Raw genomic sequence first — 18,995 nt, 5'->3', positions numbered from 1 at the left:
CCGTGAGCATGCAGGCATCACAACTGGACTCAGCAGGTTAAAGAAATAAATGAACAAGAAAAAAAAAAAGAGAGAGAGAGAGAAGACCTTGAAATTGGGAAAGGAAAGGGATGTAGCGGTAGATCTGGGAGGAGTTGAGCCAGAGTAGGAGGTGATTAAGATGAAAATACACTGTGCTTGCAAGAAATTCTCAAAGAATCAATCAAATACTATATTTTTCAAAAAAAATTAATGTGCTGAATGCACTTTAAATAGAGTCTCTCTACCCACTTCCCTGCTTCCCTTTTCCTCTTCTCTTCCCACCCTCCCTGTTTCCTCCCTTTCCCCTTTCCTTCTTCCCATCTAAATTATAAATTTGTGATGGTATATGTTTGGTCCATGAGTTATGGTGTAATGATATTGTCAACTAGGAAATAAGAAGAGACGACAAGACAAAACTGTGGAAGATTCACTTAGCTGGAGCAACCACAGACAAAAGAGAGAGAATATCAGAACTTTAAGTCTCCCTGTTGACATTTATTCTTTTTTTTTTTTTCATTCAAAGTATAAACATTTAAGACATTGTACTGGGTGCTATTTTATGATTTCTATGCAACACATGTTTTCCTCAGTGTAAACCTGAGACCAAGTTTCAAAATGTTTAATAACCACTGGGCATTGGCTATGCCTTCCTTTTCTGTAGCGAATAATTTATAAAAGTGGACTTTGGTCCATCACAAGTTGCTTTAAAAGGTAAAATGCAAATCACAGTTGAAAAATCTCTTGACATTTACACAAACATGAAACACTTAGAAAACTCCACAAAGAGCTGTGTGTCTTGAACAATGTCCAAGTTCGTTTGATAGCACCATTGGGACTACTAGAACCAAAAGGAGGAGCATGCAGAAGCCAAGCTGCTCAGCTGTTTTTTTTTTTTTTTTCTTCCACAAGTTTCTTTCTCCTCAAGAGTTTTCAGACTTCCCCTTTGGATTTGGAAGGATGGAAGCTTGACCCAAATGAGGTTGGTCAGTGGCCAATATCAGCCGATTATTCCCCAGAGAAACTGGCTAACTATAAAATAGCTCTCTGGGGATTCAGAGATTCCAGGATTAAACCAAAACCCACTTCTCCTTGGAGCAAGCCTAAACCTTCATTATTATGAGTCACAAGTTTTGTCTGAGGCCCTATCTCTGTGACTTCAGGAGGGTTTGCAAGGTACTATCTGTGGCTGAACTCAGATCTGACATGGATTTCCGAAGTCTCTTTAAAAGTGAAGAGAATTGGGCCTTTATAATTTAAGACCTTCTAGGCTTGCAAGAATTCCCTGGACCTATTGTAGTTTATGGTTAGGTCTTTAGAATTTAATTAAATTGGATTCTGGCGATGAGTCACATGGACAGAGAAGGTAGCCCTGGGTATGGTCTTTAATTTAAAGAACAACCCTCTCATTTCTCTGTGGTAGATCCACCCGTTATCTCCCTCCTGGGATGAGCAGTAATGGCCCAGGAATCTTGAGGAGGAAGGGTGCGTGTGCATATTCCCAGCACATCTTATGTCTATGAAACACATCACATTTACAGAAAGTAAAAGCTATAGTCACAGCACCAGGAACATGCTGTATCTCACCGAATCTCAGGGACTGAGTGGGGATAACAGTGGGTGGGAGATTCTAACTGGGGAAAATAATTAGACTTCAAAGCAAAACTAAAAGGAAGAGAATTTCAGCCAACTAATTACGTCATCAGAATCTATGCATTATTTTTTTAGGCAAAAGACTGTTTTTCTCCCTAAATTTTATTATTTACCTCTACTCCTTTGGTATCTTATTCTCATTCATTTATTGAGCATTACTTATTGAGAAATTATACCTTGTCAGATAGATATCTGAAGTTTTGTTATGTAACTTCAGAATGTCTAAGGATGAGTGAATGAGAGAACAGAATAGACCAAGAAAGAAAACTGCAACATTATGTACAATCTTATCCCCTCTTGATTTTGGTGCATCACTTTTAATTTAATCACTTGACTGTCTCTCAGAAATCCTTCCTCTGAAGAGGAAGGCAAGCCTGCTACACTTCCTGGAATTCAACAAAACACTGTTCTTTAAGGGAAAAGAAAACTTTGAACAATACGTGTCTGTTTCAACAGCTTGTCTCAGTGTTCTGAAAGTGCTAATTTGCTTTCAAGCACACAACAAAGGCCAATTCTCCCCCTTTCCAGTTGATTCCATGGTTTGTTGGCGCTTTAAAAACACATTACATAAATCCCTGGAAATCTTTTGTGAGGATAAACTCGACATTCTTAAGCAGTGATCTGTTGCCCTCTTAACTCAAGGCTCTGGAGCCTGGACCAAACCTGGGTGCTGCTGAGAGTTGTTTTTCTCAAGGAAAGCACCAAATAAAGGCATTTTCCTCCTGAGAGCTGATGTTTTGTCTTTGTCCAATACTGTGTCACTTTCAGTGACTCATTTAGTGCCAACTCATTTCGAATGCAAAGCAACAGGATTCGATTCGCAAGCTCCTCAACTTAAGACAGGGTCGCATCCCAATAAACTCATCATGAATTGGAAAGATTATTTAGTCAAAGTGAATATAATACACACCCTACCGAACCTCATGGTTTAGCAATACCATGTGCTCTAGGATGTTGTGTGCTTAAACCCAGAATCACGTGGCTGGTTGAAAGCTGTGGCCTGCTGCTTCTGGCCAGCCTCCCGAGACAGTGTCACACTGCTTAACACTAGGCTGAGAAAATGTACATATTCAAAACTCAGATCGCATTCGATTGAACGTGTCTTGCTTCCTCACTGTAAAAAAAGGTTTAAAAACAAAACAAAATGAAAAACCCTAAATCTAACTATTAGGTGTAGAGGACTCTGTGTGTGAGTGTGCGCGCGTGTGTGTGCGCACGCGCGTGCATGAGCATGCATGTATGTATGTGTGAGTGTGTGTGTATGCTTTTGCGTGCACATCTCTCGTTGCTTAAAAACACAATCAGCTTTTGTTATACAAGTCCTCTTCTGAACTACTGAAGCATGACACTTGCATTTGGTACATCACCATTCCTGGCAATGAGTTGAGATCTCTGATGTTCATATTATTTTTTGCTGAGACGGTGCCTACCAGTTTTAGGAGTTGCCCAATTGTTCTTGATACTTTAATTGGTTGATCAGTGATCTCTTCTGTCCTGTGTGCTTTCTGAGAATACGCTATGAAAAGCTCCAGGCACCAAGGCAGAAATTCCACCATGTATTGCTTTCCTGTACCCAGATCTCCTCTTTCTGGACTAGAAAAGACAGAACAGAATTGTGGCTGCAGATGCCAAGTATGAGCTCTTGGACCCGGACAGGACACAGAGAGTCCCGCTGACAGGGCAAGGCAGTATGGGAGGGATCCAGGATGACTATGCTTGGCTGTTGTAGGGGCAGACCACCGCTCGCACCATTCATCCTCAGTAAGGATGTGCAAAGAAAGGAGGAAACTACTGGCGAAGTGAATGAAAAGATACAAATTTCCAACTTCTAAGAAATACAAAGTTTAAGGATTTTTTTTTTTAAAAAGAAGGGACTTTCGAAGGAGTATAGAATCATCCAAGAATAATATATTTACAACTTTAATGGCCTTGATTGTGTTAATAAAGCTATTATTCATAAAAGAGAACGAAAACTGTCCGGTGTTGGAGGCAGGCTCTACGGCACCAGTGCTTTGGAACGAGCAGCATGACCGCCTACGCAAAGCGTAAGAGGAGAATGAAGACCAGTGCGGCGCAGTTTAGCAGGGCAGATGGAGCCGAGCTGGTTGGGCCCTTCAGCATGCATACCACCCTGGACCAGGATCCATTGTTGGGCAGCGGGGTGATGCCTGCCACATTGCACATAACGTTGTAGACATCCACGGATCTGATCGGAGCAGCTCTGAAGTTGGACTTGAAATCTGAAAGGCAAAAATAGACAAGCAGATAGTCATGGTTGGTCACCTAAAAAAAGGAAGGTTGACTCAAAGATGGAGAAATTCTGCTCGGACTCCGGGAAAGTCTCCTTCGTCAATGCCTGTGGCTAAGCGACTACAAATGAGGAAACATCGGTGGAACGTTACGGGTTGGGAAGGATGGATCCTCTATGGGGCACAAAGATAAGATTCTTCCAATGACAAGTCTTCTTTGTGCTTCCGCTTCCTACGCTCCCATTAACAGTGGGGTGCTCCTGCAGAGACAGGCCAGCTGGAGCTGTTTTGTTTCTTTAGATGCCAGTGTGGTCAGAGAAAACAGCCTGTTCTACTGGGCCCCTTGAAAACATCATGAATATCTTCCAGAACTTTTAGCCAGCCAGGGCTCATAGCTAGGGTTCAGAGCACCCACAGCAACTTGAGAATGTCTGTCTCTTCCTGCCTTACCGAGGTCACAGGTCTTCATGGCCCATGAGGCTGTGTAATATTGCAGTTGCTGATAGCCCACCAGCAATGGTAGTATTGTTTTCAATATACTCAGAGTATTAACTGAACATGGCTTGGGAGCCTTTGGGGAACAGATGAGATAATTTAGCCATGAGGAAAATGAGCAAACGGGCATTGAAGCTGAGATTCCAGGAAAGATTTCAAGTGACATATGGGGAGCAGGGCATTGTCCTCTACCCAGATCCTGTGCCAGCCCAGGGCATTGAGCACAGGTGTGAAAAGCATGGGGCTAGCCATGTACAGAGCTGTGTCCTCAAAGGGCACGAGAGGTGGCTCTCTATGCTACTGGAGGGATTTTAGTGTAGTGTGCCTGTTACTTCTCTGTGGCACAAACAATGAGTGTGGAGCCCCTTTCTTTAGACCGTGACATACAACATCCACAACAACTTTTGCTTTTAAGCTCCTCCAAAAAAATACCCAACAAAATATCACGAGCTATGTTGAAGCTGAGTTCAAGGTTGAGTGTTGATCCATCAACAGAGACCCCATGCTTTTAATGTTCATCTAAGGTTTTTAAGAATCATTGCACTTGTTTTGCCCCAGGGACCGGATATACTGAATTTAAGAGGGCAAACAACCTATCAGATATATCTTCTGGAAGTATGGCACTGACCAATCTGTCCCTGGAATAAGCAGTTGTGGAAGAAAGCTGTAGTCAAAAGCCCCTGCCACTCAGTGTGTAGAGGTAGTGCAGCTTCTCAAGAGATGGGATTTGCTTTCTTTGGAGAATTAAAGTTGAATTCAGTGTAAAGAGGCACCAGCGCTCGAAAGGAAGAGGGTGTGGGAAATGGCACCTAAATCAATGCCAGACCCGGTGGCTATTATTACTCATAAATAAGTGTATAATAAGTGGCAGCAAGAAAAAAAAATTGGGATTGAAAACATTCACCTCATAAATGGCCTAGAGGGTTCATTTTCTTCTGAGGCAAAGAGAATAAGGGTCAGCATTACTTCAAAGTAAAAACTAGTTTTTTTTAAAAAAAAAGTTAAAAAGAACATGGCTGCATGGGAAAATAAAAAGAAGGCTCCTCTCAATGTCTCGGCAGATTACATAACTAGGTGATGATGGTGACGGCACGTTACCATCAGATGAACTCACCACAACCCAAGAGATCAAAGGAAAGTCTGCCCAAGAGTAATGGAAGCAACTGTCTCCTCTCCTCCTGACTTGCCATGTGACCTGGATGTGAAGACCATGCCACCCATCACATGAGGCTGAATCATCATCTGCCGTGTATGGGGTGTGTGTGTGTGTGTGTGTGCAAAGCATCCTTTGACCTTTCAAAAATCCTCTTTTTAAAGACAGGAAAAAAAAATAGTTGAGATGAAGTTCCGACAAAAGTCCTAAAAAGGATGATCTTATTTGAACTAACGTTGAAAATACAAAGTTGTGTTCTACGCCTAAGAACAGGAAGGAGAGATTCAGATTTCTCCCTCATTTAGTTCATGGCTTTCTGCTCTAAAGTCATGGAATTTTGAGCCCAAGTCAAAGAACTGCAGATTTTTAGAAAATTCCCAGGCCGTTGACCAACACCTAGTTCCCCTAGCTTGGCTTCCACCAAGTTCCACTAGCTCCAGGTGATATTTTGAACCTAGATTTGGATCTAAGTTACTTGCACAGGCCTAATGTGGGCATTATATTTGGGTATTAGATGTGTCTGCTGAAAGGGAAAGGTTCCGTAGGCTCGTGCTGTGCCCAGCCAGCTTGGGCTGCAGCTGTGAGAGAGGCTTGCTGGTTTGTAACTATTCACTGACTCCTGCTCCTAACATCTCATCCTGAAAGCAGAGTTCTCCATGGTTAAGATTAGGTGGTTGAAATTAGAAGCTGGGATTAAGCGCAGAGAGGCTGTCTTCACAATTGTTTTCTTTTCTCTTTGCTGGGTCAGACTTAACTGACATGGAAGGCTGGTATCTGGGCAGCCACAATGATGCCCAACCTCCTCCCTAAGCAAGGAGCATGGACAATGAATCAGGAGGGATGCGCCTTTACCTCCAAGTGCAGCTAGATAGCTATTAAAGGCCTCGCTCTTAAATTTTCTTCTGAGTAAACAGACAGTGTGTAAAGCTATTTAATCTTTCATGAGAATTGGAGCCAGGGACGTGATGGTTTACGGGAGGCTCTCAAGGAAACATTTTGCAATTAGCCCAGTCCATTTTCATCAGGGGTTGTCCTTCTGTCTGTAAAATACTAAGGGCTTTCCATTTGAAAGGAGCTGATGACAGTGGCTTCTGTTAATAGATAAAACATCCCTGGTGAATTTAACTCTAAGTTAGCACAGTGCTGGGTATTTTGTTTAGAACTTTCAATTCGGGGCTAGATTGGTTTATGCTTTAAAGCACACACGAGACTCCTGCTCACATACAGTCCAAGAGACAGCTGTTCTGCATCCTCTACCTTACTTCCCTCTCCTGGGGAAGAAAGTGGTGATCTTTTTGATTGACAATCCTGATGATTGACATCCTCCCATACAAAGACCATGACTTTGGTATATCTGTTTTTCTGACCTACAACAAACCTCAACATTGTCCTAAAAGCTCCATTCTTAATTCCTCTTGCACAGAAGCTCTGCTTCAGTGGGCTTGGCCAACAGCAAGCGCTTCTAACTCACCAGCCAAGGACAGCGTACTCAGACGTTCTCTGGTCTCTTGGACCTGTGTCAGGAGCCCAGCCAGTGTGCCATGAACATTCGCTCTCACTGATTTGGATGCTGCCTTTGGCTTTTGAAAATCACATGTGGGGGTCACACATGGACCAGGATTTGGACCAAAGTCTTTTCCCAAGATCAGGCTCTTAACAGGTATTTTGTGGTAAGTGGAATAAACTGAGACAGACAGAATAACAAGAGAAAGTTGACATCACTGGTCTCGCTACAGGAATGAGAAGAGCAGAGCTCACGGGAAGACGACCTTACATAGAACTGGAAATGAAAGTGTGGACTTTCTTGAGCAGACACATTTTGATTGACATGCAGAGATGTGTCTTTGGAATATGGATGTCAGGGGAATCTATTTAATAAAGGCGTGGAAAGCATGGCTATAAACAGTCACCTGATGGTTGAGAGCAGTTGAAGTCCCTCCCTTCCAATGTGCGGATTCATAATGCCCTATCAGTTAAGTTAAATGACAGAAGAGACTCTCTTCATCTGCCTTTTATCCCACACCTTGGGAATATAACCTGATCAAGGAAGGCTCCGCACATTTACTTTTATACAAATATCTCTCATAATTCTGGCTCATTCTCAAAGTCAATCTCAAGGTCATTTCTGAGCCTGCCCTTGAATACATCCTAACTTCTAGTTAGACTCTAAGCGGACCAAGCCCACGAGGGCGTCCAGAGTAGGGCTATTTAAAAGTCAGACTCCAGGAAGCAATAGTGTCAACCCGTGGGGCTCACAGCTGTCAGCAAACTGCTGTCTGATAAGCCTTCCTGGACATCAGATAGCTGTGGAAAAAAAAAAGTGTTTCGATGAATTAAGTAAAAAGAAAAAAAAATGAATCACAGACATGTGGAATACATTTTCTGCACTGTACTCAGGATTTAAAATTTACAAGGAAAAGTATTTGGCCACAATTGCCAAACCAAAGAAGCATTTGAAAGGAAGCCAGCGAAAGATGTTTCATGGAGAGCGGCTGGATTTGCTTAGCTTGGCTCATAAAGAGGGTCCATAAAGAAACTCCTCCAGCTTGTACGAGGGTGGTTAGTCCCTATTAGAGCTGCTTCCTTGGAATGCTGCCTATGAGTGTCCAGTCGTCTCCTTGCCTACCAGGTCCAAAGGCCAGGAAGATGCCTCTCATGTCCATGAGCTCGTTGTCATAGCCGTGCCACCCATGCTGCCAGCCTTCCCGCTTGCCAGTGCTGTTCATCCAAAATGGAAGCATCTCTCGATTCTGAAACCAAGAAAGACAGCGATATTACATTGCTCCTAGACGGTTGGGACCAGGGGGCAAACTGACTGCTATGTGGAGATTTCCTTGCCAGTGTCATTGACAGAGGTCATCTGGCTTCAGCCAGATCACTTCCTACTTCAGGTAGCTCCGACCCTTGGCAGCAGCCTCCTAAATTCCTGAACGCCTCTGGTTAAGGAGGCATTTTCTTACTGTGAGATGAATTGTATCATGTAATGAGGTTTGGAACCGCTAAAGACAGCATGTTAGTGGTAGAAGGGACGTTAGAACATGTCTGTGGTATAAAAGCAGATTTGCTTTTTATCCCGGGTTCCTGCCACAGAGCTCCTAAAACCCTTGGAATTTCCTGGATGACAAGAGGGTCTTTTGTTGTCCTTAATGAGCTCCTTTCTCCTGTACAGAGTCTATGCAGAGATGGCCACTGGATAGGGGGACTACACAGCCTCAGGGTAGGGGGCTGTTCACCCAAGGAAACCTCCTGATTAGAAGGTTTCAGTGTTTGTTCCTGATCCTCAGCCACTAGAGAGAGGGAAGGTGTTGGATTTTGAGTCCTGTCATGTGACCAATACGATAACTCGTCCTTGCAAAATGACACCCGTATTCAACCCTAATGAGCATGGTTTAAACACCTTCCAAAGAATAAAACCTTTGTGCCCCCACATACCACCCAGATATGTCGATCTGGCTGTCATCAAGTTGTGTCCTTCATAACAAACCTGTAATCACAAGTACAGCGCTTCCCTGGGTCCTAGGATTCATTCTAGTGAACAGAAGTCAGATGGCGAGAATCCTAGCCCAATCAGGTATAAGACTCGGTAGCCTGAGGAGCCAGGGCTTGCACCTGGCAAGTGAGTGGAGTCTTGCAGCACCGAAGCCCTTAGCCCGTGCTGTCTGCTCTGACTCCAGGCATTGGCGTGGGATGAAATTGAACTTTCAGATACCAAGATGTTGAAAAGTTGTTGGAAATTATGACACGCTTAGAGTCACCTCATTTTGTAGCAAAGCAACCAGAGGCCCAGGGGGTCCACTTCGCCCCCTCCCAGTGACCATTCCACACCATTCCTCTTCCGGCTCCACCCACAGAGACAGCGCTACAGCCATTGTCCTCAGCTCTCTCTAGTTAGCCATTTGAAGATGGCTCCCAAAGTCCTCTTACCCAGGCCTCCTGCTTCTTCATTTCCCTGAACTACTCTTCACTTGGCAAGGGCGTCAGGACCACCATTTTCCTGTCATTTTCTAGACTACTTTTTTTTTTTTTTTTTTTGGCTCCAGAGGCTCAGTTGTGGTGAAAAAGAAGCTTAAAGCCTTGCTGGGTCCTGAAGAGCCTGCAGCCTGTTGAACACAACCCTAGCATTTGCTGCAGGCAGAGCGTGTGGTTTTTGACGGTCCTTTTCCTGATGAGCACAGTTCAGCACTCCAAGTATTTCAAATGCAGGAGCAGACTCAAAGCAGCACAGTAACCACACAACCAGCCGTCCCCAGCTTGATCCCCAACTACCAGTATCATGTATTTACAGAGTCATCCAGCACACCCAAGGCCAGTCCTGATGTTTACAATCACCACGACACCCCACTGCGGTCAATCCTATCTTTTATCATTCGTAATTAAAAGGCACTACGGCACAGAGGGGGTTAAGTGAAACTCTTACAATCACACAGCCAATAAGAGGCAGAGCCAAAACTGGAGTTCAGGTCCATCTGTCAGTCATTATATGCATTCTACCACCTGACAGCCAAGAAGTAAGTGATCCTGGTAACACTGGACCATGAAATGTCTCCTCGTGCCCCAGGTCTTCACCCACTCTGCGGGGTAGAGAGAGGGACTTGGATTGACTATGGAGTGTTTAAGTTCATTTCTTCCTCTATGTTCTTTGGTCCCAGGTAGACATAACTTCTCTGCATTTCACTCTCCTTGTTGGATGTGGGGATGCTTACCACTCGCCTTGTGGAGTTTGGGAGGCTAAGATGACTGTGAGGTGCTCAGCACACAGTAGGTGCTCAACAAACGGCTGGTCTGGTCACCAGATGCCCCGAGCTGTGGGGTGAGGCACTCAGGCTGTGAGGCTGAAGCCTCAGCTTATTCAGCTGCAGCATTTTGTACTCTCATCCGCTCTCACCCCATAAATCGCTCCTGAGCCTTTCTGCTCTCCAAAGGGCCCCTTTTCATTGACTCTCTGTTTCCTGGCTTTCCGTCATGCCTCGTCCCCCCTCCTTTAGCTGGAGCTTCCATTTTTCTGTGGACGTTCTTTCTTTATGAACTTACTACATTGCTAACTTTTCATACTGGTTTTTGGTTTTTGGTTTTTAGCTGGCTGTAGTGAGGAACACAGCACATTCCAATTTAGCCTCATCAGCTGGCTTAAACCTGTTGCTTTTCCCGTTTTCTGTCCTCAAGGCAGAGATCCGGAAGCCCTAAGTGGAACGATTTGATTCTTCAAATCTCACTCGTGATGAGCCTTGTGGTATGTCTGTTTCCCACAGCTAAGGGATGAAGATGGACAGCATAACTTAAAAACTACAGTCAAAAAGGCTACCATTTCTTACTGCACAGATTAATGATGATGATAATCTTAGTTCTAGAGGTAGTTGGGGAATGGTATGATCACATACAAATTACCATCATTACCAGACTGACAAGTTGCCCCAGAGGGAGAAGAACCCAAATAAATATTTTTACTGATATAGATAAAAACAACAATAACAACAACAACAACAACAACAACAATGAACTGGTTATATAAGAAGGGAATTAATTCTTTTAAGCAAACAGGTGGACCAGGTGACATGCCAATAACCCTTTAATTTCAAAGCGATGGCTTTTGACGTCTTTGCATTGTACACACATTGTCTCCTCAAGGCACACGCATGGAACAATGCAATAGGAAGGGTGTACCACCGCTCTAGCTTTTGGGTCTTGAGGCTGCTGGTGGAGGAGCTGACCCTATTCAGACCCCTACCATGGACTGCCACACAGTGCCACCTAGTGGCATCCTGGGGAGGTAACCAGATCCTCTAGATCCGGCCAAAGGGGAGAAACTAAGTGTGCACACTCGTGTGTACACACACACACACACACACACACTTGAGGGGCTGCAGGAGAGGGGGCCACAATGAGGCGGCTGCAGCGAGAAGCCAATCAAGAGGAACAGACATCCTCCAGTTTCTTCTTCATGACAGGACCCTGGGCACATTGCTGGGGCAAGGCCTGACCCTAAGGAGGCTCCAGGAAGTCAGAAGCTCTTACACTGCTTGCTTCACACAGAACAAGACCAGAAGGAGAGCACACCAGGCACAGGGCTTTCTATGCTCACCTAGGGAATGGCCAATCCAGGAAGGCCACCAGCTGTCCCGGTTTGCTGCCATGGGGATTTATGAGATTCAAGACTCCAGATTGAAAACAGGACCAGCCCCAGGCAAACTAAGGCCAGCTGAGGGCTCTGCATTTAACAGTGTGTGAACTAGAAGTCACCAGCACCATACGAGGGAACCCTGGGAAAAATGGGCAAGGGTTTTAGATTTGGAATTGATTCCCTGAGCTCTGCTTCCAGCGCACCATCGTGACACCTATGATGTGCTGGCTTTAATGTGGGGTGCCAGAGGGCAAATGATAAGACTTTTAGAGCTTCGTGTCAACCATCCATAGTGTTGATAAGAAAAAATAACATTCAGATCAGAAACTTATAAAGGGAGGTTTGTTCAAGCTTTGCCCACGACTGTTTCATCAAATTCCACTGTTCGGGACTCCTTGGTGTTAATCTGCAGTGAACTAAAAGAACAGCTAGAAATGTCAGGTTGGGAGTAAGAGTGAAGGTGGAAGGAGGGATGGAAGGATGGGAATGAGTGAGTAGCCTGATCATCATGGATCTGTTAGTTTCTGTTTGCACACAGGCAAGATTCTTGCTCTGTCGGATCCCTATCACTCACCATTGTTGTTCTGGGATGTGTTGGGATGGCTGGTTCTCACCTGTTTGCTCCCATTTCTCCTGACTGATTGTCGAGTCTCAGGGAAACATACCCCTGAGGAGGCAGACGGTGAATAGCTGAGGAGGTGACAATCTGGTGTGGGTGTCCTGCCCTGTATCACAAAATGACTCCTGAGGATGTGGACATGTGATGGGGATAGATTCTCCCTCTGCCCAGAGGGTGTGGAGTGGGGCCACACTGAGTCCTCTTCCCAGCTGATGCCCTTCTCTCTGTCTTCCCTCGGAGGCCACAGCCATGAGGGCCAACTTTTGAAGGAAACAGCCACTGTTCATATGGGTGGCTCAGAAGCCAGCCTAGGCATAGACTCCCCTGAGCACGTCCCACGTTGCACCCTTGAAAGCTTGCATTCTGTAGGTCAGGGTTCACCAGGGAATGATCTTTCCCATATCAGAGCATGGGAATTCCTATTCACCCAGCATCGTTAAGCTGCAATTGATCATTTCCTGAGGCCAGGCTTTGTTTTCAGTGACCACCGTCCCAAGGTCAGAGCATGTGTTTTCTGTGTGGCTCTGGGTACAGCTTGAGAAGCCCTTTCCAGAAAGTCCACAAAGCCAAACTGTTGTCATAATCAAGCCATGAAATCAGCTTTGACCCAATGGAACAACCGAGCAGCCAGCCTTCTCTAACTGAGCTCCGCCCTCTCTGGCTGGTGCCTGAGGAGGACTGGTTACTGTATGTAACTCTTCCACCACTGCTGTCATTTGGATCTGGAATATTCTCCAAGGCCCATGTGTTAAAGCCTGGGTCTCCAGCCAATGGGCATAGGCAGGTGACAGAACCTTTAGGTGGGCTCAATTGGGAAGACATTGGGTCGTTGGAGGATTGTCCTTAAAGGTAATATTTGGACCCTGGCCACTTCCTTCTCTCTTTGCTTCACAAATATCAATATGTGAATGGGGCTCTTCTGCCCTGTGCTCCCACCATGCTGTGATGTGTTGGCCCCAAACAGGATCAGTTGATCATGGGACCAGGAGCCAAAGCAAACCTCTGTCTTTTATAGTTGATTGACTCAGTTGTTTTGCCATTGTAACAGAAAGCAGACTACCAAAACCACTTAGAGTACAAATATTTCTCTTCTCAAGTTATTTCAAAAATATCTTGGTGCAGGGAGAAGATTGCTATAGAAATTAAATTTAAATGAGTAAAATGTGAAAGCTACTTAAAGTGCATTAGAACTCTAATAAAAGTCAACACAGTAGCTTTTCCTAGGTCATGCTTTGCACAGGGACCTTCCTCATCCCGAGAACAGAGGAAAACTAGAGTTACATAGTGTCACCTCAGACTGAGGAGGAGAAACAGTAATGGAGGCACTGGAGAAAACACCTGTGAACTGGCAGTATTTGACAGTCTTGGATCTGAGCTAGGCTGAGAAGGAGTTATGCTTTCTCTTTATGAACCATGCGTTCTGTGACAATTCCCTCCAAACTGAAGCATTTATTCCTGGAGGGAAGAGTGGAGCTGGTAAGACACAAGAAGCTACCCACACTTACAAGGCTAAGAAGCTCGGAGAGTCGGAAGATTGGCAAAAGCCCTCGCCAAGGTCGCTTGCAGAAGCAGGTGGTGACTGCTGGGCCGGAGGACATTGCTGGTGGGGCTCAGCTGTCCTTGGGTGGGTCGTCCCTGGGCCTTCGGAGATGCAGCTTCTGTGAGTTGTTCTTCAGACTCTGGCGGACTTTCCAGGCATGCTTTGAGTCACCCGGGCTGTGGAAGTAACAGGTGACCGATGCGCCTGTTCGTGCCACCAATAAATAGGCTGGTTCATGGAATGGTTGCTTTGGTCTGTTATCAGTGCCACGTCCGAGGAAAAGTCACACAGCACCATTTCCTTAGCTTTTGTACTACTGCCATTTAAAAGTGTCAACCAGGATGGTTTCCCATTGCAGCTTCCTAGGAGCCCCTGGAGAGCAGTGGTCTGAAACTTCCATATGTGTTCGCCACACGCTGTTCCCAGTTTCTCTGCTTCTGTCTTCCCAAACAGGGCTTAATTGGTCAGCCTTGGTTCCCTGGCCTGACCTGGGAGAGTCTCCAGCCACACACAGCTTGACCCTTGACATGGAAACTGCCAGACACCATAGTCAGCAGGGATTGAGAGAATCCGGGGTTAAGCGAAGTGCAGGAGGGTAGCACCGAGTCAACCAGGGTCGCTGCTTTCTGTCTTCTGCGATTACATTTGTTGAATCATTTTGAGTGGTAGGTGGGGAGGGGGGGAAGGAGAGAGAGGGGAGGCATGCACTCCAGACACCTCCCGCATGTGACCCCAGTTGCTGTGGAGAGCAAGCTGCTTCCAGCATTTTACATCTGACCTTCTGGAGCTCAATTAGTTGGGCCTGGACAATACCACACTGGCTGCCATGACCACTGAGAAGCCATGCTTCCCAGACTGTCTTGATTTCCTCCAAATATTTTGGAGCTAGGCCTAACTGCTCTTCAGCCACTGCCTTTAGAATTGAGCCTGGCATGTCATACCCTTTGTTAGTTTTCAAAACAATTTCTTCTGTAGACAAATACTGGCCTCCTGTAGTTGCCTGGGCCTGTGCTTGCACTTGTTTGAACTGACACAGGGATCCAGATGATCAGCATGAAGCACCCTGCTTTCCAGTCCTTTTCCAGGATCTCGGCCACAACTTGCTCTTTTCAGCACAGTAGACACTTTCCAGGACAGGGCACAGAAATCAGCCCTTGAAAGCTGGATGGGGACTGGGTGAGCTAACATATCCTGCTCAGTGTGGGACTCACTAAAGCTACGATTGCTACTTGTAGTTTCGGCACCTTTTCCAGTTGGAATCTTCTCTAGTGCTATTGAGAATTAGTGGAAGATGCTTAATTCTCATTCAGAAGGCCAAACAGAACAGACACTAGAAGTGGTAGAAGAGAGGGAACAGGATGGGAGCCTACCACAGATGTCCTCTGAAAGACTCCACCGAGCAGGGGATCAAAGCAGATGTGTAGACTCACAGCCAAACTTTGGGCAGAGCACAGGCAGTCTTATAGAAAAAGGGGAAGATAGAAAGACCCAGAGGGGACAGGAGCTCCATAACGACACCAACAAAGCCAAAAAATCTTGGCCCAGGGGGCCCTGAAGAGACTGTTGCACCAACCAAGTACCATGCATGGAAAGGAACTAGACCCCCTGCTTAAATGTAGCTGATAAGCAGCTCAGTCTCCAAGTGGGTTCCCTAGTAAGGGGAACAGAGGCTGTGTCTGTCATGAACTCGGTTACCTGCTCTTTGATCATCTCCTCCTGTCTGGGTGGCCTTACTAGGCCATAGAGAAAGAGGATTCAGGCAGTCCTGATGAGACCTGATAGGGTAGGGTCAGATAGGAGGACTTCCCTTATCAGTAGACTAGGGGAAGGGGATAGGTGGGGAAGAGGGAGGGAGGATGGGATCTAGAGGGAAGGGGTTACAACTGGGATACAAAGTGAATAAAATGTAAAAAAAAAAAATATTTATTTTTTTATTTATCATAATTTATTCACTTTGTATCCCAGTTGTAGGCCCATCCCTGGTCCCCTCCCAATCTCACTCTTCCTCCCTCTTCTCCTCCCTTGCCCCTCCCCCAGTCCACTGATAGGGGAGGTCCTCCTCTCCTTCCATCTGACTCTAGCCATCAGGTCTCATCAGCACTGGTTGCATTGTCTTCCTCTGTGGCCTGGTAAGGCTGCTCCCCCTCAGGGGGAGGTGATCAACGAGCAGGCCAATCAGTTTATGTCAGAGGCAGTCCCTCTTCCCATTACTATGTAACCCACTTGGAGACTGAGCTGCCATGGGCTACATATGTACAGGGGTTCTAGGTTATCTCCATGAATGGTCCTTGGTTGGAGTATGGGTCTCAGAAAAGGCCTCTGAGCCCAGATTTTTTGGTTCTGTAAAAAATTTTTAAAAAATAAAATAAAATAAAAAAGAATTAGTGGAAGTTGAAGGCTTGACTTAGTAACTTTCCTGGGTAACTTTTTACCAACCTATAAAGGGAATAGTCTGTCAATAGGTAACCAATGCAAATTCTAGGTATTAATTTGTTCAATCACATGTCACTCCACTACTCACATTTCCTGGGGAGAGATCAAGATCTGGGAACCTTCACTCCAGACCAGATAGTCAAGAAGTAGGCAAATATGATACTCAGCAGAACTATTGGAGGTCTTAAGAAAGTCCCAAATGAGGACAATTAGGAGCAGCTAAGTGTATTAAAGAAAAAGAGGGGCTGCCACTGGGCTTTGAAGGATGAGAGATAGAACACCTCAGGGATCATGCTGGCTATTAAGAGGGTTGATTGAAGGCATTTGTCAGCCAGGAGGTACCTAATTCAAGAGAGCCATTGTTACTGTTGTTGACTGGAAATTTTAAAATAAAAAGTTTCTGGATATATTTACTATGTGAGAAATGCTAAATGACTTAATGTCCCAGGATGTCATTAAAACCCTTTTGTGCATAGTTGGGGCATCCGCTTAGCTTTTTAATGATGTTGGCATGGCAAAGGAAGATTACTATCACAGTTTCTTCCCACACTCAGTATTGTTATTTAAAGGTTTATGAGATGAGTTCATCATTTCTACATCTGCAAGAAAATGAATGGAACTGGAAATCACAGTACATGAAATAAGCCATCACTGTTAATCAAAAGTGGGTGGCATGCCATGCTTGGTGGGTGGACACTCATCTTTCTAAGGCAATCTTATTTTTTCATGTCCTAGTTATTTTACTTGGATTTCTCTCTTCTATTATTCTATAGCTTTTCTTTATTTCCTTCTTTGACAGTTTTGTTAAGCATCCAATGTATTTTGGCAATTCTCATCATCTCCCATCTCCTACCCACCCTGATTTTCATTTAAATTTTTTTGTTTGTTTGTTTTACTTGTCCTTAATATCTCAAATTTTCCTTTTGAAGCCTTTCATTTTTTTACTTCCTCCCTTTCTTCCTGCTTTTCTCCTTCCCTCTTTTCTTCGTTTCCTCTCTCTCCCTTTCTTTCTTCATCCTCTTCCCACCTTCCTTCCTTTTTTTTCCTTTCTTCCTCCTTCTCCCCACTCTCTCTCTCTCTTCCGAGTTTTCTTCTCAGACAGGATCTCATCCATCTGATGCTGGTCTGGAGCTTCCTATGTGGTCAAGGATGACCTTGAACTTCTGATCTTCCCGCTTCCACCCCTGTGTGTTGGGGTCACTGATGTGTGCTGAAATGGCCAGTTTATGTTGTGCGTGGGATGTAGGGCTCCCTGCACAATAGGACAAGCAGTCTACAAGCTGAGCTACAACCTCAGCCCTATTTTAAAAACTGTTCATGTAGTTGGCCGTGGCATGGATCCTTTTGTTTTGTTTTATGAGGTTTTCTTTGTTCCTAAACCCACGCCATGAAATATTGGAGCTTCCTGTTAATTGGTTGTCTCAGTTTTGAACAAATTAGTGTGTGTGATAAATACAAAGGCAATATATGATATAATGTACATAACTATGTAACAGGAGTTATTAATTTTCCAGTTTCATCCAGAAGAGCATGACTCAGCATCCCTGAGTGTGTGGGCGGAGGATGGGTGGGACCCAAAGCTAGGGGCAGGAGGAGGCATTTTCAGATAGTCACAGGCATCCTAGAGTCGATTGCTGGTCTACTGGAAAGTGGTGTGACAAGTCCCATTTCTTCTTCTTCATTATTTTGTTTTGAGGCCCCTGTCTCTTAACTCTAGTTTCTGTATCTCTTTGGTTTCGTGGTGGTGGTTCCCTATTGTGCAGTATAGCAATCTCCAGAACCAAATCTCACCCCAGGCAGGAATTTTGATTGATGAAACCTAAAGGGAAGTTGCTAGTAGTTTCTAGACAGGGGCAGATTTTCAAAGTAGTTAAAGAAAATTCACTGTAAGAACTTCTTGGGTTTCTTTTAAGACCTCATCTTCATAATTATATACCTTTTCTTACAGACAGGTCCTCCCCACCTGCATTCTATAATCTTCAAAGTTTCCCCATACCCCCTTCTACCGATAGTTTTGAAATATATAGCCCTATCTCATAACTAGAAAAATGTGCTACGAAAAGTCACACACTTCTTTCCTCTGTGTGTTTTGAGTGGCTAAGCAGCTTGGAGCTGCAGCAACTATTTTACAACCTTGAAAGGAAAAGCAGAATTACGTAGAGCTGGATTAGGAATTTACTCCCATTGAGTCTCTAGATTAAGTAACTGTACAGCCAGCTGATCATCTCCAGACTTTCAGTTAAATTAGATGTCAAATCATTGTTGAAGCTGTTGTTCAAATGGTCTGTGACCCAGACTCGGTGGTACATGCTTTAATCCAAACACTCAGGAGGCTGAGACAAGAGGCTAGTGAGTTTGAGTCCACCTGGGCTATATAGTAAACTCCAGGCCATCCTGGGAAACTCAGCAGTACATTGTCTCAAGAAGCTAACAGTAAAAATAAAAAAGCAAATAGCTCATGACCTATAACCCATTACACTTTAACCTGTACCCTCAGGTCTCCTAGGACTGTTTTCATTACTTATGAAGACAGACATCTTTTCTCCTGAATGTACAGGATACTGTATTTCCTTTAGGAGAACCTCTGCCAAAATGGAAGAAATCTCCCTTCCCCCAGCAGAGGACTTCCATTCCTGCCTGGAATGGCTTCAAGACCCAAGGCATTTCCCACTGGAACTGTGATGTCATCTTAGCGATTGTCCATCCTCTGCATGGTG

General features: G+C 44.8%; 1 protein-coding gene across 2 annotated transcripts in view; it reads right to left on the bottom strand.

Annotated features, from left to right (window-relative positions):
- Window positions 1-3,547: 3,547 nt before the first annotated feature.
- Window positions 3,548-18,995, bottom strand: part of Enpp6 (ectonucleotide pyrophosphatase/phosphodiesterase 6) — a 106,018-nt gene continuing 90,570 nt past the window's right edge. For both annotated transcript variants that reach the window (XM_055593610.1, XM_055593611.1), the window contains 2 exons: window positions 8,195-8,318; window positions 3,548-3,911 (listed from right to left, as the gene is read on the bottom strand). In XM_055593610.1, the coding sequence (XP_055449585.1) occupies window positions 3,706-3,911; window positions 8,195-8,318 (330 nt within the window). In that variant the 3' untranslated portion in view covers window positions 3,548-3,705. The remainder of the gene's footprint in view (window positions 3,912-8,194; window positions 8,319-18,995) is intronic.

This window comes from Psammomys obesus, unplaced genomic scaffold (assembly GCF_907164565.1).
Source record: "Psammomys obesus unplaced genomic scaffold, mPsaObe1.curated_primary_1811, whole genome shotgun sequence".
In the NCBI taxonomy this organism is placed as follows: domain Eukaryota; kingdom Metazoa; phylum Chordata; class Mammalia; order Rodentia; family Muridae; genus Psammomys; species Psammomys obesus.
Note: the sequence above shows the minus strand (reverse complement) of the source record. Positions and strands in the feature narration are given on the sequence as shown.